The 23,439-nt window shown below is 44.5% G+C and overlaps 1 protein-coding gene across 1 annotated transcript in view; it reads left to right on the plus strand.

Annotated features, from left to right (window-relative positions):
• Positions 1-156: 156 nt before the first annotated feature.
• Positions 157-23,439, plus strand: part of plxdc2b (plexin domain containing 2b) — a 39,407-nt gene continuing 16,124 nt past the window's right edge. The window contains exons 1-3 of the mRNA XM_088283042.1: positions 157-1,108; positions 18,258-18,499; positions 22,712-22,858. Of these exons, the coding sequence (XP_088139168.1) occupies positions 1,027-1,108; positions 18,258-18,499; positions 22,712-22,858 (471 nt within the window). The 5' untranslated portion in view covers positions 157-1,026. The remainder of the gene's footprint in view (positions 1,109-18,257; positions 18,500-22,711; positions 22,859-23,439) is intronic.

Below are 23,439 nucleotides of genomic sequence, written 5' to 3' on the forward strand. Positions count from 1 at the left end.
CCGTGACCGCTCCCGAAATTCTCACAGTGGGTGGCGTCTTAATTGTTAAGTTCTCCTCCCTGCATGGGCGGCAAAGGGAATGCCACGGCAGGGAAGGGGGGTAAAAAATAAAAAAAACACCCGTCTACAGCTACCCACCCTTCCACTGTTTGGCCGGCTGTGAGGAAAACACAACACCATGGTGATGTCATGGTGTCAACACTGGTGCACTTGTACCTGCTTAAAGGTGAGCACAACCAACATCTGTTCTGGCATTTTAGAAATTATTTTGTATTGTGAGTGTAATGTCAGAGTGACATTAAATGTCATTTCTCTTACCTTTGCACATAGTTGGCTAGCTGGACCACAGTTTGCTAGTGTAACACTTTTGATAGTTTGTCACTTCTCCATAGTATTTCGCAAGTTAAATAATGTTCAGAATATCTTGATATTTGATGACGTTTTATTTAATTTACTTCCCTGTATGTGGTTGTTAGCTGGACAATAGCTCAGTTTGTTGCTACCATAGTGAGCTAGGTTATAAATAGATGGATATTTAGGGAGATACCGAATGAGAGATGGATTTTTTATGACATGCTTTGACATTTTCCTTAGTTTGTAATATCATATATACATAAAACGTTCGTCTTCCAGGTTCTCGCAACATCCCAAAAGACGCCATCTCATTGGCTGGAAGGACGTGGTGACGTCACACGCGCACTTTCTTTTTCTCCAGGAGCGCAACATTGGACCTCACACACACACACACCGACGCGCACCGATTCGTTCAACTTTTCCCTCTTGTCACGTTTGAATATTTTATTCCAATATTTTTGTTCTTTTTTTTGGTGCATTTTGGGGGCGGGCGACACGCAATTGTGTGGGAGAAGAAAGCACCTCCGCGTGGAAGACAAAGCATTTTTTTCTTCCTTTATATTTCCTCCGGGAAGACGAAGGAGAGAGTTGCGGGGTTCCGCCGCCTCGGAGGAGTGGAGCGGCGGATAGTGGGGGGCTAGGAAGGCGACCACCGCTCGGATAACTGTGGACATGGCGCTTGAGAGGAGACTGGACCTGCTGCTCGGACTTGTCCTGCTTGTGCAGTGTGTGTACGACGCCGGAGCCCAAACCGGTAAGAACAAACATGCACAACCATACATGTAGACAGACCTGAACCAACATGCATGATCTAATTTTCTTTCTCTTGCACTTTGTTGACTTTAAATAACAATTGTAGGTGGGAAAAAAGAAAAACGCGGCTGTTATAACCACAAATGTGGTCTATTATGTTATTTTCCCGCTACTATAACCCATATTTGAGTTTGTTAACCCCTCTTTGTATTCTGGTTAAATATTTAAAAACAAACACAACCTGGAGCTTAGGTGTTACACAAATAGTGGAAAAAAAGCAAACGTATGACTGCAATAATCATAACATCATAACCACCCGAAGCGAACGCTAAACAATTAACTGACTTGGTCCTCCGTGGGCTAAATTCATAAAATCATTTTAATTGTGTGTTATTAGTATTCTTGGCAGCACGCACGCTGGTGTGGCATGTCAGCATCCCAGTGGAGTGGTTCTTGGTTCGAATCCTTCCTTGATGTCATGTTCCAAAAACATGCTCACTGACTACTCTGACTTGTCCATAGATTTGAATATGATTAATGTAATTGTTGTGTATTCTGAGCGTTTGTGGCTACCTCACATAGAAGTTGCTGGTTTGACTCCCTTGATTAAGCCGAGATAGCTGTATAGAGAAAAAAAAATTGGTGCATCTTTTTATAATGGTTCTTCTGGGGTTTTATTTCCACCCAAAATTGCATCCACCAACACTGCAGCTCTGCAGAGACTTCAGTTTTGATGCAATAGTGCGCCTGTGTAATATGGCAGCATCCGACAACATTGCGACTCTGCAATTAAAAGATCATCTCCCCATAATATGTCCCACTGTCCTTTCCTGAAGTGTATTTCTCCTTGTGTGGTAAATGAGAGCACCTCTTCCAGTATTGTACTTGAGACAGGCAGGTCACGTCAGTTGTATTCCGGGGAGAAAAGTCGTCCTCCCAACATCAGCACGCTGCACACATGTCAGCCTCGTCAGCCTCGTACTCGCCTCACTCTTCCCTCCCTGCCGGATCGTTTATTGCTGCCAGTGCATTTTCACCAGACAGCGGTTCGGTGAATATGTTCAGCTGCTGACAGTGGCTATAAATTAAAGCAGTGTGCGCTTTCTGTGTGAATCCCCCCCATGCCAAGCCACCCGTTGCTTTTTTCTGTGAGTGATGCTATCGGGTGGCACGCGTGTCGTATTTACACGCCAGCGTGGTTTTGACAGTCGGTCTGCATGTGGACCACATTTTAAGGTCCTTGCAAGAGAGAGATGGACTGATTTGAAACAAAATAACTCATGACTGCATTTTTTTCCTTTTGTGACTTGTCCTTGTTTTCATGTTGGACAATATTTTTAGATATCTAGCCTCACACGTAGAATGGCGTGCCCTGAGCCCTCCTGTTTTGGTTTACTAATGAAGGAGAGGTGCATTAGTCGTCCCTCTTTAAGACCCCGTAATGTGAATTCGGAGATTGGTTTCTTTATGATTTATCCATGCTAAGTGTTGTAAACGTGCAAAGTCAGATACTGGTACCTGAAAAATTTACTTATTATTCGTACAGGTCAAAACTTTGAAACGGGACCGACTAAGGTAGTACATCGTGCGTAGCGCCATACCACTGAGTTTGGTGCCCAAACAGAAGGATGCCAAACTTTGTATGATGGGAAAACGAAACTTTGTATCAAACAGTATCTCTTGCTGGGAACTATGGCGAACATCTGGGCGGAATTACACAACATTTTGCCAGCATAGTTGTCCTTTTCTTTTCAAAGATGTGCACACAAAATTGGGGCTGATTTCCGAGATAATTTGTGCCGCGAGTGGAAAAAGAGATGGAATGCACCGGCTCATGCAATGAGTGTGTGAGCAGCAAGGGCATTTTTGAGCGAGCGAGAGTGAGAGAGAGAGTGGCCGGTGTAATGATGTGGTTTCCTTTAAATGCCTCCGCTCAAGGCTGTTAATGTGCTATGATCGTAGCGGCGTGTGCGACCGTCATACTTTGGGCGACCGCTGGCCAGCTAAGTGCGCAAACGTCAGACCCGTATCGGAAACGCTTTACGGGCTGTCACGTGCATCGCAAAAGTGACAGGATGCGCTTTTAGCCTCTTTTTGAGCAATTTGAAGCTTTGAGAAAGACACTTCTAGAAAAGTCACTCGTCAAATCCGTTCACCTGTCAGAGCGCATTCTGAAATTTCACCCGAAAGCCCTTTGTTTTTTGTGAGGAGTGTACTTTTTGAAAACAGACGTAGCTGGAGCCCGCTTCTTTATTGCCAATCTGAATGACCGTCTGAAAGGGTCCACCGTGAAAGCATCACGGGGGCTGGGTGCTTTGAGAAAGGGGGAATGCACGGACAGGACTGGGGGGGGTTCTTTGTGCTGCCCTCCACGACAGCCACGGCGGGCTTCACTATATAAGCCAGAAGCGGGGTCGTCACCCGTACCAGCATGCAACAGCAGCACCAGGCCGGCGCATTAGTCACGCCCTGAAACCTCAACACTCCCCTCCACGCCCACTCGGCCGCTGTGGGAAGAAGCTCAGACGGGGGCGGCTTTAGAGCTCAGGAGTGGTGCGCCGGGGGTTCAATAGGCGCCCAAGACAAAGAGCCAAGAGGCCACTAGTTAATGAAACACGGCGCAGTTAAGCCCCTCTTCAAGTTTGCATCATTGTCTTTTCATGCATGCAAGATCCTCGTCTTCCTGCCGTTGCGGGATGCGCTCGGCGCTTCAGTCCACTTTAAGGCCCGCCTGAAAAGGTCACAAGCAGGGAGACGTGATGGATAAGAGTTCAGTGAGAAATGACAAGCAATTCCCGCCACTGATAAACATCATCTTATTTTCTCCCCACAAATGATTGGAAAGGAGCCGCCTTGCCCGCAGTCAGGCCGCTAGAGCTCGAGATATTTCATCATTGGCAAGAGAAGAATAGCAGTCAAATTTCGGGGGGAAGGATACTGCCTACTTAATTGGGGTATACGACACACGTTTTATTATGCACACATCATACACGTAACAATTGCTCTTTAAATCAGACATTTGTGGTGGGTGTATTCTTGTTAGTCATGCTTCTTATTTAATCTCACGTGGCTAAGAGACGCTGGGGCTGCATATTTTTTTGAAAGACACTCGGATTGTCCAAAATGACTTTATAATGACCGCTTCAAACAAAAATGTCAGCCGTCGTGCGTCTTTTCAGGCATGGCAGTTAAATGTCATGTTGCTAGGGAAACTGGCTTCGAGGGCCGGTTTTGTCTTTAAAGGCCTCTTGATATTGGCCAAAATGACCCTAAAATTCCGGCTTCAAACCAAAATGCCAGACTTCCTGACTGTTTATACACATCGCTTTTGAGACTTTTTTGTGTGTCTCGTTCTAATAGACACCTAATAGACTTATAAAACATTATGACGCTAAAGGAAATTGACTTTTTTTTTTTTTAAATGCAATGACCACTTTAAAACAGAATACAAGACTCCATGTGTGTTTTTGGGCATCGGATTTTTGACACATTTTTCGAGAGTCTGTTGCCTGCCAAATGGAAAGTAATTTTATGGCCTCACAGTGCTCAGATTTGATTGGACATCATGAGATCATGCAGGTGTACCTAATATTGGTAAAATCGTAACCCAAGTCGGAGGTCATTTTGTATAGAATGTGATGCTGAATGTAACCCTGTTGAGAGGATAACAAGAGAAGAGTTAATCTTCTTAATAGATTTAGCTTGAATCCCGACTAATTAAATATCAAAACCCCAAAGCGCCGAGCCGATCTGACAAAGGTGACGCTCCTTCACTTCACTCGGCAGTGAAAGCGCTTATATACAAACGGTGAACTTTCACACGAACTTGCTGCACAGGCATGTCATGGCATGCCGTAAACCTCGCGGCCGACAACTTGCTTTGTGGATAGACCCCGAGTAGCCCCCCCTCCCGCCGAGTTCAGGATATGAAGTCTGGATGCGGGGAGCGACGGGGTAGGCGGTGGGGGGTGCGTTATCTTCTTTCAGCATGCCTCCGTTTCATGGCAACGAGGCATGTAGCACTTGGTTCCCCTTCATCGAGCGGCTTCTCCAGGCCTAGTGTGGAGGAGATGGATTATTTCCACATTTCGAGATGCTTTGAGCTAGAATGTGCACAGGATTTGCTAAATAGAATTGTCTTTGGTCAGGTTCAGGGTTCGAATTACAACTTTGCACATTCTACGCGCTTGTGTGGGGTTTCTCCAGGTGCTCTGGCTTCTTGGCACATTCCAAAGAAATGCATGTCCAGAACGATACATATGACTGAGTCTGAATTCTTGTTCGTCCTGTGATTGACAGGCGACCAGTCCAGGGTGCACCCTCCTCTCAGAGAGTCATTTTATTCATAGCCTTGCACTCACTTCATTTGAAATGTAGAAATCATCCCTAATTAAACGAGAGAGTTGTTTTTCACAATTAGGGTCATTTCGTTAGCCTGCCACGAATGGCCGTTTAACGTCTGCAAGTCATTTGTGAAATCCCATTAGACATAAAATACTTGGCAGGGTGTGTCTGCGACAGGTCGACAGTGTCAAGCGTGAGATCACTCCATCTGGGTTTCGCATCATTGCTTTTTACTTGAGATATTCGAGCAGGTTTCCGCTGAACGTCCGCGGACTGAGTCGCCCCGTTGTTTATTATGTTTACCCATAAAAGCCGCGTGCCTGAAATGTAAAGTTACTGAAATTCCAGACCAATCCTGGATTTACTCTGCCATTGGACCAAAAGATTTTAACCATCACTATGATTCATTGGATGCACCTTCAACTGTAATGTTCTCAAATATGACGGAGAATATATGTTCTCTTATGGCAACCTCTCAAATGTTTCTTTGATGCAACCTGTGATGACCAGCGCATTCTCCCCACTTTAACTTGAGAGTTCGTATTTCTCAGGTGTGTCACTGTCTGATGGGCAGCTTGCCACAGAATGAAACAGCTCAGATTCATGGGTCCTGCATCCCCCAGGAGGGGGGTTTAGTCGTGGACATAATCATCTTTCATTTTATGTGTTTGTAAGAGAATGCCAACATTGTTGTGTGACTCGAGTCTGTGGATGAGTTATGAAGATTGAACAATCTGCGAGGCTCGGCCTGTTCATCGCTTCACCCTTGTGGGTGTCGCTCCGCCAGGGTGGAGCTGATTAAGGGTGAATCCCAGAAGATTACTGGGGTCAGGAGTTTTTTTTTTTCTTTTGTGCAGAGCCTTGCACAAGCTTGACCATGTGTCTCCTAAATGTGTGCTGCAGCTGAAGAACTTTGGCAGCTCGCTGTCATCCTGTTTATCGCAGAATTAAACATCTCCTTTTTTGCCCGATCTTGAGGTTTTTGTCTTTAAACAAAGAGCGTCTGAGTTTTTGTGCTCTACTGCAAGGTGCAATTTTAACTTTCTCGCAAAGACATCCGATTATAATCCCCATCTTCTCCGCATAGATAACAAGGGAAGCTCAGACTTCAGTATACGCGGTGAGTGTGTTGCCACGAGTCGTCGTTGTTTCTCTGTCCTCGGTGATATCATTGGAGGCTCACATCATTTTTAATGAACTCCATAGATCACATCTGCGGTCTGGCATGGTGGAGCTGTAATTTGGCAAGTTGGCACGCCTGGGCCTGGTTAAATGTGGCATCTCTAGTAATGGCAGCCATTTGGTATGAAAAACTGGCTTTGGGCAACATTAACTTTCAATGCCGCATCTGTACCCAATGACTCACCTTAATTCTTATTTTGAGACCAGTTCCATTCATCACATTTTTTGGAGCATGACAGCCCATCCTAAATGACTTATGGAAAAAGGAGGACAACAATCTGTCTGCCTTGGTCTTAAATCAATTTTAATTAGGAGGAGACTCTGGTCAGGAACAGAACACACCAGTGTAGCAAAGTGTTGACTAATGGAGCCCGGTACTGGAGTCGACTGTGGTCTGTAGAAGAAACTGAATAGTGTAGAGAGGTGGAAACTGAAAGACCCTGACTGGATTGGACAATTGCGAATGCATTGACAGGAAGTGGATCCCAAATGTCAGCTACTATGTGAGCCACGACAACATCAAGGTGTCTTACCAGTTGATTCCTTAAATATATATTACCTCTTGACAGCGAGCCCGACTATAGTCATATCCCCGGTTGTGTTGAAAAAGCTCAGTAATGCCCCTCTTATCCTTCACTTTGTCCCGACTCTCTCACCTAGATGCACTAAATTAGCGTTTGGCATTTGCAAAAGCATTTTAATTGGACTCAAGTATCAATATATCTTGTTCAGTTCCGAGCTCAAGTGTTTTTTAAAAAAAAAAAAAAATTCTATTTTGCCTTACACGAACAAGTCAGGGTGAACAAAACATTTTTGTCCTCAACGTCCGTGCATTGAGTCATAATTATAGCCCACGTTTGGTGTCGTGAAAATGATGAACAACGCCTCGTCCGAGTAATGTGACAAATTGTCTTTGTTCGTGATGGAATTGCTTATTTGTGGTTATTAGGAGGCATTTGCATGAGTGCCTGTTTGTCAACTGCTGTGAGGTTTTTCAACTGCATTGATTCTTGTTTGAAGGCCTTCGCCACCTACGACTTCCCCGGACGGCAAAGGTAATTAGCGTGAGCTGTTTGAATATCCATTTTCTATACCTCATTAGGGTGAATTTGTTATTCATAACATTGGATAAAGGTCCTTGAGTTGAAGGCCAGAGTGTGAATGAATGCCTTCATGAGAAACTGTCACAGATTCATGAAACATTAATTACAGTGTATGGAAAAATTTTTTTCCAGGCTCATTTTGTTAGCGATAAAGGAGGGGTTTAATTTCACTGGTGTCCCGCACTGACCGCAGCGATCGAAAGTAGGCATGTGGAATTATCGATTAAATGTCTTGCCAGCTCGCCATTCACCCAGAAGCCCTCTGGCACTATGCATCATCACATTTGGAGTCCGCACACTGCCGATTGAGCTGAATGCAAACATAAATAAACAGTCACGAGGATCTAATTTGACATCTGCGATGCTATAAACTTCATGCAGTCAATTTTTCAAATTTTCCTTTTTTTTTTTTTTTTAACCCTAAATGGCTTGCAGATATTCTCATTTTCTTCCTCTGTTCATTTTTAATCTGCAATTTAAAGTAAAATCTGCTGTGATTTGGACTTTATTTGATTAAAATATCTAGCGCTACACTGGGAAGCCTCCCTTCAATGTTAAGACCAATTATTATTGACTCTAGAACCAGCTCTGACCTCCTCCTGCCGTTCACCCGCATGCGTGTGCGCGCGTACACAAGAGCAATAAACACGTCGACACGAGCGGTGTCGGCCAGCGGCCAACAGCAGCACTTGCCAGGCAGCCTCGGACAAACAGCGCGGCTAGTCTGCAAACACAAAGACAGGCACGGGCCAATAATGGGGAGTCCTAATGGAACCAAAATCCCAATTGAATGGGCTCATGACATTTCCACCTCATAGTTCAGCAATTCAGGCACATGAGTGTGAACCCAAAACGTAACTTCTGGATAAAGATATGCAATGGTCCACATCATCATTTCACTACATCCAAAATCAAATGCGCCAACATTAGCAATCGCTTGTATGTATATTATTTGCGAGATAGATATTTTTTATAACTTTCCAGGCGGCACTACGGAGTTAGTTTTGGGCGGGGTTGTTCTTTGAGACCCCTTTTTCACCAGGATGAAAGCATGTGTGATCTCGAAAATAAATGCCGTAATCTTTATTTTTTTTCACTTCCATGTTGGAGCATGTAACCTTTTAAAGGCATTCATGCTTCCCGCTTTTGTTCATAAATGTCAGCATGAATTCACTTTGACTGCTTTTTCTTTCAATTATTTGCGCTTTTCGAAAATGAAACGCTTGCTCGAGATAGGCTTCCCCGTTGCACATATTGTCTGCTTTCTCATTTCTGGCCTGCTGCAAAAGAACGGAATGAGAGGAACGAGAAATGGGAATCCCATGTGGGACTTCACATCTGTCCTGAAGACATAAACAGGTCCGGCCTTGTCAAACAGACAATGCACAAAAGGGGGATAATGGAGAGTGCTGACTGCCAGCTCAACAGCTGGACTTTCGACAACAGCATCTTCGAACTTTGCAAACAAGATTGAGTTTTGCTGGTTTTTCAGTCTTCTTTTATGTCATGGAAAAATCGGGACATGTGTCAGGTTTAAAAGGTCCTGACGCCTTCATTAGACTGAATTAAATGCAGAGAACCAGAGGAATAACCAGGGAAGGTTTTGTCTTTTCTCCATCGCGATGGGAGGAGAAGCCAGGAAGTGAAGTAGACGTCTTGCCAGTTCACTCTCCCGTACTCTCACTGACTTCTTCGCCCATCCCTCTGGACTTTATTCAGAGAAAAACGAAACCTATGGAAAGTGAAACTTAAAACAAGCGTGTGGGTGTGCGCATGTGTGCTGAAGCAATGATGTGCGTGTCTGTGAGTGTGTGTGTAATTATCATTGATACAAATAGTGTATAAAAAACATGATTAAAAATACACAAACTATTTACATACTCTCACACATGCCATACACAGCTTGCTTTTTTTACCTCAATTCAATCTGATGGACATACGTGATCTCTTGCCCCCGACGCAAGCGAAAAAGCTGAAAATCTTCCGTCACAATATAAGTAATGGGTTCTTCCGCTTTCCTTCATCTTTCTCTAGCTAACTAACGATTAAATATGAGCGCTTGCCATTCACTTTTAATCGTCATCGGAGGTAATATCGCACATCTGCGCATCTATTATGGCACGCAAGTTTTTAAAGGTCAAAGTTAATCGTCGAGCGGCGTGGTGATTGTTATTGCACATAACTCTGCTCAACGTTTATGACGTGTCGGCCGTATCATCTAAAATCCCGGAAGGATGATCGAATTCCATGCTTATTTCTTCTTGCCCCGATGGGACTTGCAGGATTTTTTTTTTTTTGTTCTGACTTTTTCAATCACCTCTGCCGTTTATTGTTGTATTAGACAGCAAACCAGCTTCAATGACATCACAATTTGATCACCGCCCACTTTTCTACCCCTCAGTGGAAAATTCCCAAAAAAATGCGACCATATCAGTTGGAATCAACGCCCGTCATCCTTTTCTACTGTCATCTTAGAGGTATTATAGGTATTTTTCTTTCCCCGCAAAGTGGGTCAGTGTTTGGTGACTGACAGCCACTGAATCGCACGGCGTCTGTTGTCTCCCTGGCAAAATATAAGCTCCTCAAGTGTGTCAACGGTGAATTATTTGACTTACATTTAAGTGTGAGTGCCAATTACCTCGCAAGGACAAAGTGTAACAACACCTAGCAGTCTGGCGTCTATGTGCGTGTCTGTGTCCTATATCGAGTCCATCATTGACGCTATATCAGCCTTGATTCATGATGCTCAATTTACGGTTGTCACTCAAATCCAGATCGGAAAATGTTGAATACGATGGAGCGAGTTAGTTTGCTGGTCAAGGTTGTCTAGTTCAGTGACAAGATCAAGGAGCCGGACATGTTGGAGCAGGTTTTTAAACGTGGCGTCCTGGCAGACAGCGTCAAGCTTGATTAGAGGGAACGAGAGCAGAGCACGCGACTCAGGAGTCTTCACAGACTCCACCAAAGAACCCCGGGGTGTTATTTAACGTTGTTTTTCTGCCGCGTCGCTCACTAAGTGCTGCAGGGACAAGTCGCTGCGAAACATACGATAATCTGTCTCCCATTGCTTTCTGTTAACAACCCGTTTTATTTATATCGTCGGCCACATCGGAATTGCGGCTGCACCGCTGCATTCGATTACGATCAGATTTTAACAACAAACTGATCGCTATCTTTCAGCAAAAAAGAACCAGTCCAGTTACCTCGCGTCAACCTTTGCTGATTCCCATGACTTGAATGCAACATGTTGAGGGGAAAACAAATCGATTTGACTGTTTGAGAGTTTAAACAAGCCTCTTATAAAATCTCCCAAACTGGTATTCATTAAAATGTCACAATGTTCTCCGCTATTTTGCGGTTGATGGTTTTTCTGCTTTTTTTTTTTTCTGTGTGGAACTTATCTGTCAGTCCGAAATATTCCCACTATATCAAGGATGTCTGTGGTTTATAGCCGTTGTTTTTATGGGTTTTTAACACTACACGGTTTAAAAAAAAAATAGCTACATTTTTACCTTTCATGACCCAGTGAGTTGTCACTGGGTCATTACCCTCAAGGGTACGCCTATTGCACAACTTATACATACTGGGACCCTCACATGAGGCAATTGATGCATGAGGTGACTGTCGATGAAATTCTATTCGAAATTCTCAAATGCATAGCTAAGCGTGATAGGAAATCAGTTGGACAAGGACACTGCATCGCCAGCCTTGTTGGTCTGTCGTAATGGACAGCTTTCTGTGATGCGTTTATGTTTGTATGTTTATTTTTATGAAGAATGCAGTACTACATTTGCTGCAGGCAGGACACATTTTATGTTTTTCTTTTATACTTATTTTGTTGCTGTGTGTAAGTATTTGCTCTAAAAATATCCGACTCAGTCTGAATTCATCCACATCTTTCCTTTGGCTGTCTTTCGCCTACGGGGCCCCTCGAGTTTGATCAATGGAAGCCCGGAGAGGAAGAACTTGGGGGGTTATGGGTACCTGTGGCAGGGTGCCCAGAGGCAGGACAGTGACCGTGGGGAGGGACGTATCAGAAGTCCAAAAAACAATATGCTGAAAGCCAAAGTGAGTGAAGGCTTAGGGACTTTGGTCGGAAATCTATTGTGAGTTGATGTTGAGAGGTGTTTAACCACAGAAATGCAGGCAAGTGCGTTGAGTAGAAGCAAGAAACCCCAACAGGACGTTTGTCCTATCCAAGCTGATTGCTTTGATTCGGAAAGCCTCAACTGCACGTGAGTATGAATCTCTAACAGGCTGATTAAGGGGGCCTTGTTGACGCGGAGCCAATGCAAAGGCAGCCTTAGTCTTCAGCCTTTCGTCATCCTTCCCCCTGGGAAAATCGGGCTGGTTTGTAAGTGGAAGCTGAGACTGCCAACCGGCATCAATCCCCACCCCCACCCCTACGCCAATGCCAACAAAGCTCGCTGCTCTTCCCCTCCTTCATCATCACCGGCAGAATACCAACGCTCATCTTCGCTCACTGTCTGCAGAGTATGAAGGGGAGAAACGTAAAAAGGCAAGTAGGGTTTTTTTTGGAGAACAAGCTCATTTGCATTCCAGCCCGGTGTCTCTTAGGTTGTTTGTCACAGAGCTCCTCAGCTGTCACTTTCCATTTAAGACTGCGAATGGCCAGGTTTGTCCCCATAAGGCGTCTGAATGTTACATAAAGGAAGAAAGGTGAGACTTCCCCACTAGTTTATTTTACTTACTTTCCCCCTTGGCTGCATCCCAGAATTCAAAGCACACCTGGTGAGGAGTTGATTATAGATGGTGCACCTGGTTATTGGGTTGGATTAATGTTGACTGAGCCCGTCTTTTCTGATGGCTCATTGGCCCCGTTTCCACTTGCATCACCAGTGATAGACCCTCACTGTGTTAGTAGTTTGGATTGTGACACGAGGGGGGGTGGGAGCAGCAATGGCAGAAACGTCACGACCCCTGGAATAGTAGCTGGACTTTCTGAGTATGCTCCGCTGGACTTTCTGTAACAACACACTGCTGTGTGAACATGTTTGGCAGGCCGGGGAGTTAAGAGGCTGCACGCTGCTGATGGATATGCCCTCCAAAGCTCCCCCCCGCCCGAAGTCGAAGTGCCAAAAAACGGCACAGTTATTACATTGTCTGGTCAATCAATCTCCACCTGCTGGACAAGAACAAGCTCGTCCGCACAGCCGGGAACAGGCACGCTCATGGGCTCTGAAACACGGCTCGTATCGATTCCTATTTAAGGGACTCATACTGAATGTAAAAGTGGTCGATCGGATAAAAGCACCAAAGTCTGAGGAATTGATAGCCTTGATTGTTTTTTTTTTTGTATGAAATATTAAGACAAAATGTGCTTTAATAACAAATCACTCGCATAAGTCATGTTCGTTAGCCACAGTAGTTGTCTCTTGGTTCACTAAGACATGGTAGCGGCAATCACATGATTGATGTCGAGGATCCGGGGTCATACGCCAGCTTTTGTACTGTACATCCGCAAGATACATCCTCCAGACCATTTCCAATTTTCAGCTCTGTTGAGCAAGGCGCACAGCAGACTGTGGGAACGGCGAATGCACAGATGTGGGTGTGTGTGTTTTCATGGTGAGATTTAAGTTTGAATGAGCTGCAGCCACTCCTGTCCTGTCCTAATGCCATTTTAGAGCTCAGTTAGCCTGTGACCTTCGAGAAAAGAGGAATATTGCCATCGGCTTGTGTGGACTCCGGAAAGAATAATCTCTTATAGAACAAGCCCAGTGTGCAATGAAGCATTGCTCAGGCACCTTGACGCCGAATCATACGGCTCAGAGTAGAAAAATGGAGGTGAGCCAACAGAAACGCTTCATGGTCCTCCAGTCAATCGCTCAATCTTCTGAAATGGAAGAAAGACGATGTGCCTGACTGGAATCCGAAATTCCTTTGAAGCCTGTGCCAGACACCTCCTCCATTTTGCCCTTTTTGTTTGGTGTCTTTCCCCAAACATTTGCAGCTTGCTGCACTGACCAAGTGGCTAACCACCAATTATTCCCACCACGAGGAAAGCCGCAGTGGTGACAGCGGGCTCCTCGTCCGGCCCACCAAAGCCCGTGTTTTGGGTTTCTCTTTTACCCACGTGCCTGATGCAGTTCTTAGCCAGCATATTGGCTTGTTTTAGCGAACTGCTTGACATTGTCATAAATCATGCAGCTGACAAAGACATTTTCACGACTGGAATAGATTTGTCTCGCAGGACCGCGGATACCTGGTCACGATTTGAGGTTAAACTAATATTTGCATATCACTCGGTTCATGATTCTTTCTTTTTTTTTTTTTTGGTCGGGTGTGAATCTATCTTCAACTACAACGCTTTCTGTAATGCCCTAAATTGCAGCCACAGCCATAGCTAATAGGAAAGTAGTAATACCTGTCAAGCAAGTTGATTTGTATTATATATCTCGGCTGTTTTAAAACATTAACATGTCGGGGAGGAGCTAAATTTAGCCCAGGTTGTTAGAAGTTACGGAGAGATCTCTATATTTGTTTAGTGTATTGTTTTCTCATCCCAAACATTGTTTCTGGAATATTGGAATTTTTCTGCAAGAACAGAAGAAATTAATTCCATTAGTTACCAGATTTACCGTTTTTCATTTGATTGTTTTAAGTTGATGACATAGAAGTCATTTTCATAGAATAGAAAAGAAATTGGAGAAAAGCGTTGGAGCCAATGACCGTAATGTAGCAATCCCCATTATTGCGAAATGAGCCACTTCTTTTGCTAATTCTGTTTCAACATCATTACTCAGGCCAAAGTCATAATTAGAAATCACTGGACCGGAGTTTTATAGCAGTGGTGCACTCCAAAACCCATTTAGATTGTTGTCCATTAAGATCGAGAAAGTCTGTTATAGTTTAACATGAGCCACTTTGTAGGATCATACTGTATATATATATATTTTTTATTTTACCGATCAATCTTATAAACTGTGTCAAGGGTTCCTCTTTGCAGCCGGGCTTATTCTAGCAAGGCACCCCCTTTTTAAAATTGCAAAGTGTAATTAACATTTTCCAAGCTGATGAATGTTACTCTATTCCCGTGCTCATTTTTTTCCACTGTGGTTGGTGTTATGCCAGGAGGGAGCACGGTGATATTTAATCAGAAAGCCAGATTATTACGTTGTTTATGATTGCGTCGGCAAAGTGTTAAGGTCAGCAGTTTGCAGTCCTCTTTTCTTTTGGTGTCGTCTTCAACCCCATTTTGGTTATAGCGGTTGTGTAATATGTAATAATATTTTTACACGGTGATATCCACCACAAGTGTGTTCTTCTGTGGGAGAAAGCAGCCGCCTTTATCTGCAGCTCCAATCTGAAGCCCCGAGGAGTTCTGTGGCGGAGTGTTTTGACTGGGACAAAACGTGACTAATCATCCATGAAAACAGAAACGATGGTGTAGAGACCACCAGGAATTTAAAGTGGCTGTGCGTTCAGTGAGTAACGCGGGGGAATTCACATGTATTCGTTTTGGGATGGAGTTAGCGCTTTTCAGTCTTATATGCTGTTTATATAGATTCCATGTTTTGTCATGTCATAATTGCTTTGAATGCTGCTGTCATTTTGAGCGTTGCTCAGGTGCCACCTCACTCCTCACCTACTCTTTAACTTTCCCTTTTTGTTCTTGTCTAATGATAGAGTAAGCTTTTATGCGAGTGAGGATGTTATAAAAGCAAGCTACGGCATGCTCTTAAAAGCCCACCTTTGTGACATTTGTCTCCGCTGACTTCATAAATGCACTTAAATGCTCACCATTTTATTTAAGTGCTAGGACGTGAATGAATAATGTAGATAAGGGACAAGAAGTGTAACTGCCTCACGCCCTAGCCCCGGGGTGGGCAAACATTTTGATTGGTGGGCCACAATGGGTTCTAAAATTTGACATAGGGGCTGGGCCAGGAGCTGATGGATGGAGTGTTCTGGTAACCTCGCCTCCATCCATCCATCCATCTTCTGTACCGTTTCTCCTCACTAGGGTCGCGGTGGGTGCTGGAGCCTATCCCAGCTATCTTCGGGCAGTAGGCGGGGGACACCCTGAACTGGTTGCCAGCCAATTAACCTCGCCTGATTGGAGAAAAAAAAATACATTTAATTTGAAATGAAAGTGAACAAAAGCATTACAACAATATATATGTCTTTGAAAAACATCAGTATTTGGAAAATAAAACACGAACAAGGTTGATTCATTTAATTTTTTTCAAGTTTGGCGGGCCGGATTAAAACGTCTAACGGGCCGTATTTGGCCCCCGGGCCATAGTTTGCCCACACCTGATATAAGGGCTATTTTGCACTCACTTATGTGATGTTTATATAGAACTTAATCCCACCTCTGGAAAATGGATGGCTCGAGTTTCAACTCATAAAGCGTCAGAATCTTCAGTCTCAAGAACAAAAGAGGCAAAGAACAAGTGTCTTTGGCAACACTTACATCAGCTTCATTTGTATTTAGTTGCTGAGAAAAGCTCTTTCTCTTTCGATGCAATGCAGCAACAGCGTTCCTTTCTTATTTCTTGTGTGTCAGCGACGGTGAGTCAGGTGGGAAACGAGCAGAGCAAAGCGTGAGGTGGGGGTCGGTGGGTGTTGCGGGCAAGACCTCCATTCTGCAGCTTTATGACCTGCTAAATGTCCTTGAAAGGTTTAAGGAGGAACAAAATTACGGTGGGCCGCCGTCCGGCCCGCAAGACTGCCAAGCTATGTGGAGGCTATGAAAGGAGACGTAAGAAGGGGAGAGATTTGCTTTCACGCTCAAGCTGAGGAATAGTCCCACACCGAGGCGACGCATCATCCCCTCCGGGGAGTTGGTTTTAGGTGTCCCTCGGTGGTCTTCCAGGCATGTCAAATGACACAGACGCTCTTATAATAGACAGTGTGAGTAAATCAAAGAGAAGGGGAAACACAGGTTGTCCTTTTTTTGTCAAGGGTGTGACTCATTGGCAACCACGCTGAGTGACTTGCTGGGAAAAATGTGGTCATTTAATCAAAGCCACGACGGTTTTGTGATGTTTTTGGAGGAGCTGCTGTTTGCCAGCTTTCCGTCATCCGCTGACGAAGTGACGATGATCCTTTAAAGCAGACCTGTTTTTCTTGCCCAGAGGACTTCAGTTTTTCTAATTTAATTTATGAAAAACTCCACCTTTTCTGGCTCAACTATTCCCCCCAAAAAATCACACCTATTTTTAAATTTACAAAGAGTAATTTAAGATTTTTTATTGTGTTTGTTTTGTATATACGGTTTGAAACTCTTAACTCATTCATTGCCATTGACGGATATCAACGACATGCTCACCGTGCTGCCCCGAGTGGAATAACGCAATTTTACTTTTTTTAAATTTACATTTTACTTTTGAGTACGGCTTTAGAGATGTCATTGGTGGTAGGGCGTCACAATTGTGATCATTAGATTAGATGGACGAGACGGAGCCAAATTTTGCAACTGATGAGTTATCACTTTGGGCTTGGTTTGACATAACATCACTTAGTGGCGGGCGCATGACATGCATGGCGACATATGGATGTTGTAATGCATATGTAAAGCATATCAAAGCTGCCGGGCTCACGTCCAACGAGGGTTTGATCGTTTTAGGATTTATGAAAATATATAAATTAATGAAAGGGCAGCTGACCTTTTCTTTCATTGTCTTGTTGTGGTTGTTTTGTCATCTCGTCATAATCTGTCTGCTGTTAAACGTGACAGGATTTATGCTTACGTCTACGGTCCTGGCCCAAGTTTGTTCATCAATCATCCCTGTCTCGCTTTCATGTGTTCTCTCTCGCCTTTTAAGCTATGCGCGTCATCACCAGCAGCTGATTGGGGTTGCTGTGCTCCAGGCTTCCCAATCCAGTGGTTCGTAAACTGACGCCGATCGTCCGTGAAAACTCACGAGAGCCATATGGGGACCATCGCACCTGTAAAATAAAACTACTTAACAAGTTACTCCTCTCTACCTTAGCGAAGGCCGTGATTTGATTGTCTAGTCTCACATAAATCTGACTTCCCTGCATGCATGTAACATTTCTAGTTCTATCGCACTCCTTTTTTTTTTTTTTTCACGGCAAACTCAGCAAAATATTTTGGAGTTAAAACAACAAACCTCGGGCAAAAGTTTCCAACGTGGCTAAATCTCGGGTTTTCTGCTGTAAATGGGCCACCATGTCTTTGGCAATGTTCAGCACGGCCGACTCTCTGACTGCCTTCCGCGGGGCTCGTTTCTCATCATGTGGAAAACAATGTGAAAATGATTCCGCTCGTGTTGTCTGTTTCTTAGAGGGAATTGAAGTCGCTTTTTGGAAAAAGTTGGCGCTCGATGGCTCGGAAAATGTTGGCAACATTCACTGTGCTTTTGCCATCTAGCAGCACTCGGCTAGCAATATGTGCTCCCCAGCGCTGACACGCTTTGATCTATAATTTTTTTTTTTTTCCTTTCTTTTCTTTCTTGATAAATAAACTCAAATTAATTGCGAGAAACAATTCATCATTCCACCCTACTAATATTCTTGCTTCCTCCTCAGGGGTCCATTACTCCTACGTACATGGTGGGCAAGCGGTGGATGAGGACCTGGTCGTGGACACCAAGACGCACGCACACCGCTGGAGAAGATGGCTTCCAAACAGCCCACGCAGCATGGACAGTAACAGGGCCAGTCAGGAGCAGGAACGCGAGGAGGAGGAGGTGGCACAGGAGGATGAAGAGGCCGAGCGCTTCCCGGGCCTGATGTCAGCCGAGGACACCGGCAACAGCTCACAAATTGAGGTGATTGCCCGCATGCGTTTGGTGTATTTGATGTTATTCTACATTTCTGAAAAACTAGGATTCAAATATATTATTAGGGTCTGAGCACCAAGCGGGTCCAGAACCCGAGAAATATTTTCATGTTTGCATGGGTTGTTGATAGACGACAGCAGGACCTCAAAAACGTAAATGCGTTTACAGTTAAGCCACCACTAGACTGAAAGAACCCAGGAAAACGTATTCTATGGAATTTAACGAGCGTTCTCCTCTTGCGCAACATCCATTAAAAACCTCACTGCACGGAGCTCATTTGTCGAAAATGAATCCATAAAGTCTGCTGCGAAAAGCACCCGGCCGTCAGCAGTATCCGCAGCACCAGCTATGAATCGCTCCGGGCGATTGGATGTTTTTCAAATGAAGCGCATGGATTAATATTGTATACCAAATTGAGATTTGGGTCCCTCATTTGTTCAGCCAGCGTATGCAGGAGGGTGGCTTTCTAAATTGGAACCAGATAGCAGAGCAGGAAATGAACCCAGTGAGGCACGAGAAGTTGGTGAAGCTACTGGAGATTAATGGTCGGGGTCTGTTTATGGGACGATGTAAATTAAAGGTACCAGGACCATGTATGCTCCGCTGTGGCGCCACGGTCTGCACGCGGCACCGACGCCTTCTGCCCGTAATGACGCTGGCCTCCCTCAGGGGCGGCGGGTCGAGGCAGCTTGTTATATATTTTTTTTTTCTCCCCTCTCTCTCAGCTGCTTCTAATCTTGATGGTTCTCAAGCTCGTGTCTCCCACCAAGGGAGGGAGAGGGAGCTTTGATCGTCAGCTGTAAACGTCTAAACACACATGCGCACACACACACCCAGACATGCAAATACAGTCATTTAAACACACATTAATACTGAAGGCACTGTAAACACTCAGCCGAAACTTCAACAATTTGTGAAATGGAAAAACAGTCAATCCCACTTTGTTTAACAGATTTGGTAACGGAGTACAAGCCCATTTTTGGTGGCTGACACCTGATTTGCATATTTTGGTAAAAGACGTGGTATTCTAAATGACACACTCACATACATAACCGAGAGGTCAGTAAGTTTGACCTGGGTCGGTAGTGGAAATTACAGAGAGTCTTACCTGCATGTGTGCGGACAAATGACTAATCGCAGGCTCTGCTCCGGGTCGTCATGGTAACAAAAGCTGGCCTCACTAGTGGCTCTCCTGCATGAGACAGCACACAAAAACAGAGTTAACGTTTGTTTGGGCCTGCTGAATTGCGGTTAACAATCACTTATTCCACTTTTCCCCTCCATCACCTTTATGGCCACTTTACACCGCTGAAGAACTCCCTCCATCTTTTTTATGGACTCTGAGCTGTGGTGGCAGGCTGTGTTTGGGTTAACTGGTGCCACCCGGCCAGCTTTGGATCCCTCTCACCTGGAAATGCCGGTTTATAAAAGCAGTGGCAACGTGACGGCAGACAATGTGGTGCCTTGAGCCGGTGAATCACTCGCTCTCCAGATCTTTAACCCTGATTGAAGTCATTATGGTATAGATTGGAAGAGTCGAGCAAGAAGAATAAATTGCGGGCCTGAGTCATCAAGATTCCGTTGGAGAGTGATGGCATTCATGTTGAGATGTGCTGAGAGTAATATTCTAGGACAGCTGCTGGTGGCCGTGCACCGGCCGTTCGGGAAAAATCACATATTTTTCCGAAATTCCAGATGGCCACCCCCACCCCTGCAGACAATATATACGTGCATATTTCTTTTTTTCTTTTTTGTTTTAAACGCCTATGAATCTAAAAACGCAAAAGCATTAAAGTGAGTATTATCTTAAGACATTTGGACTGGCTGGCCAACTATTTTACTGCTGAAGCATCTGCTTCCATCCATACGGAACGAGCCGACGCAGGGTGCTGACCTCGGGCCTGGCAAACGTTTTGCAAAAGCCGCACGCAGCTGGCGGTCACCATTTGAGAGTCTGCTCTACGAGCGACGTAAATACGCAAATAAGCAGACGAGCAGAGCGCATGCCGCGGCCCACTCCCTGCTGGATGTTACATTCTACACCCTGCTCCTTCTCCAAATACTGCATCATATGTCACTGCCGCCGGTCGACACCGCTTAGGAGGGCCCAGACAGACATATTCCTCCCTGTGCGTCCTCGCGTGCATTCCGCGGCCTCATTTTCACACCCTCCTGCTCATATTTACACTACGTGCGGCCTGTCTTGAGGCTTTAACCGATGTCAGACGTGACAGTTTGCCAGGAAAAGCAAACTGGCGTATGTGGGGTCCGACCAGGGACCTGATTGTGTGGCTCGTTCTAATGTGCGGTAATGGGGGCGTGCTGTACGGTTTCATGTCTGCGGCCACTCACACAGAGGCTCTTTTGAGGGGGGGAATTCCCACCGCTCAGATTCCAAGTGCTACTTCTTACCTTCAGTGTGCTTCAGAGACTGGGAATGTAAGGTGGTCGTGGCAGGAGAGGAAGTGGAGTGATGGATTTGGGACCGCATGCAACGAGCAGGGCTTGTGCATTGGATTTGTTTACAACTCAGTTCACAAGCCGACCAAAACAACAAGAACATGTTGTTTTGATTGAATAAATTCAACTCTCTCTCAACTCAGCTTTATTTATTCAGTGTGTTCACTTAAAATAATCAAACAGTGATAAATTTTCCAATCAGAATACATTGTTTAACATTGCATGTCATCATATGGCAGATGTAGCAAGTCTTTTTTGGGTTAGGATTCTTGAGATTTATTTTTTTTTTTTTGTGGGTCTACACAGACTTGCCTACCGAAAACAAAGCAATTTCAAGAGCCCTTCGCAAAGCAAGGGAGAAATCAAGCCCGTTTTAAAAAGCCCCCTAAGAAGCAGGCTGCCATTTCGGGATTGTCTCTCATCAGAGAAATATTGGAGCAGAGCTCGTAAAAAGCCCGCACTTTGATTGTTTCCTGTCCAAAATTAAGAAGACGAGCTTGTTGTCATGGGGCTTCCTGTTGCTTGCCTCCTCCATCCCCGCCGGTCTAATAAGATGTGTCACAGCTGCAACTTTGAGCTCAACAACCTTATTAAAAAAAAGTGGATGTTTCTGGGACTAGACTTTTAAATGGGATGTCATTTATCAGAACTCCCTCAGTGTAGTTGATATTAGACACATGGATGATGCTTGTTCAGACATAATACCGGTAGACAAACATTAATTAAGGCAAAAACCTTGCAGAGATAAGCCAATGATTTATCTTCCCTTTGGGGAATACATTACGCGCCTCTACAGAATATTAGCCTTGCTATTTGAGACTTGAAATGAGAAATATCTCATTCCAAAGTGGTTTTCCTCACCGTGATTTGATTTAAGCCAACACAGCCAGACGCCTTTCATCAGTGCTATCAGAGACAAATCAAGTCTGAAGAAGAAAACCCCCCCAGGGGCCGGCCTGAGTCGTCGCTTTTTATAAGAGAGAACTCGTAAAGGCGTTTGAGCACCCAGACGATAAACACAGGATGTTTTTGGAGGAGTTCTAAAGGTCAGAGATGGACACTTGGTGACCTGGGGCCAATGGGGGAGGTTGTCATTCAGTTGTGGGCTTGACCAGCCTGCTACTCTACGCAAATTTGAGTATCCAGCAAAATTTCATGCAGCTTATCTGATATGGGGGCTATTTCTGCATGACAGTAACTGCATGATCGTGTTTTAGACTCCGGCTGCGCAACTTCATTCAGGCTCGTTGATTTTGGGTGGGAGTGGTTACAGTTATGTAAATTGGGTGAAATTACAGATGTGCTCGCTCACAGACACATTTTCCGAAATTGACAGACGATAAAAGATTTACTAGGTTGTTTAATTCCACTCTTAATGTGAGGCCAGGCACTCAAAAGACTTTAATTGTAAATAAGCCATTAAAAAGTCAATTTTCCATGTGTTTATTTCACTAGGCGGACAGACAATATTACATTGAGTTACATTTTAGATTACGTCATTGCGTGTCGGCGCATTACGACAGCAAAGTCGGACAACTCGCCATAAAACATGGGATTTATGTTGTTTGGCGAGTCCTCCATCTGGCGCTCCTCCAACAGATGTTTGGATCTAAACCACTTGATGCACGGACTGCATCCCAATAAAAAAAAAAATTGCGAGAAATTAAAAGTGGGATACGATATGTTTCTAGTTGTGTGTTTGTATTGCACGCAGAAGCATCATCCTGTTTTCTTTTTCAGGAGGACACGGATCACAACTACTACACATCCAAAACGTACAGCCCGGCGGATCCGACAAGCAAGGGGATGTGGGTAAACATCGAGCAGATGGACAAGGAGAAAGTGAAGATTCACGGGATTCTGTCCAACACGCACAGACAAGCTGCAGTAAGTCGACTTTGTTTCGTCAATGAGTCACAAATGAATTGATTTTCCTCCACTTGGATGCTTGGTTTTGATATTCTCCAGATTCTGACAGACAAGTTTGGGTCCTGCACCGGAAAAAAAAGCAATTTGAGGACATTTGGGCTTTGGAAGACGTCTCAATTAGTCAATAAAGTAACAAACTCACCGATAGCTGGAAATAATCATCAGTTTTAGCCCTACTTTCCATCTGTGCCCTGCAGTTAAACCATGATTTACATTTACAAAATGAAAGAAGTCATCATTAATGCAATTTGGTGTTTGCGGTGGAATGCTAATATCAAATTACCCTGGTAAAATATCAATGGAAACTCGAGTCGCTCAGAAGCTGCCGTACGGACTCGACTGAAGGGAGAAAATACCGTAACCATTTGATTGGATGTCATCACAAAAGCGATTACTGCACTCACAACAGGGCGTTAAAAATAAACGTGGACACTGAGCCTCATGCTGCTTCACCATGTCTAAAGACAAAGACGCCATTTGCGATCAGCCTGTCTTGGGAAATTTCCATTCCATGCTGCTCAGTGATATTAAAGTGAAAA

Source organism: Idiotropiscis lumnitzeri, chromosome 19 (genome assembly GCF_059441095.1).
Source record: "Idiotropiscis lumnitzeri isolate Australia: NSW breed Sydney's pygmy pipehorse chromosome 19, RoL_Ilum_1.0, whole genome shotgun sequence".
In the NCBI taxonomy this organism is placed as follows: Eukaryota; Metazoa; Chordata; class Actinopteri; order Syngnathiformes; family Syngnathidae; genus Idiotropiscis; species Idiotropiscis lumnitzeri.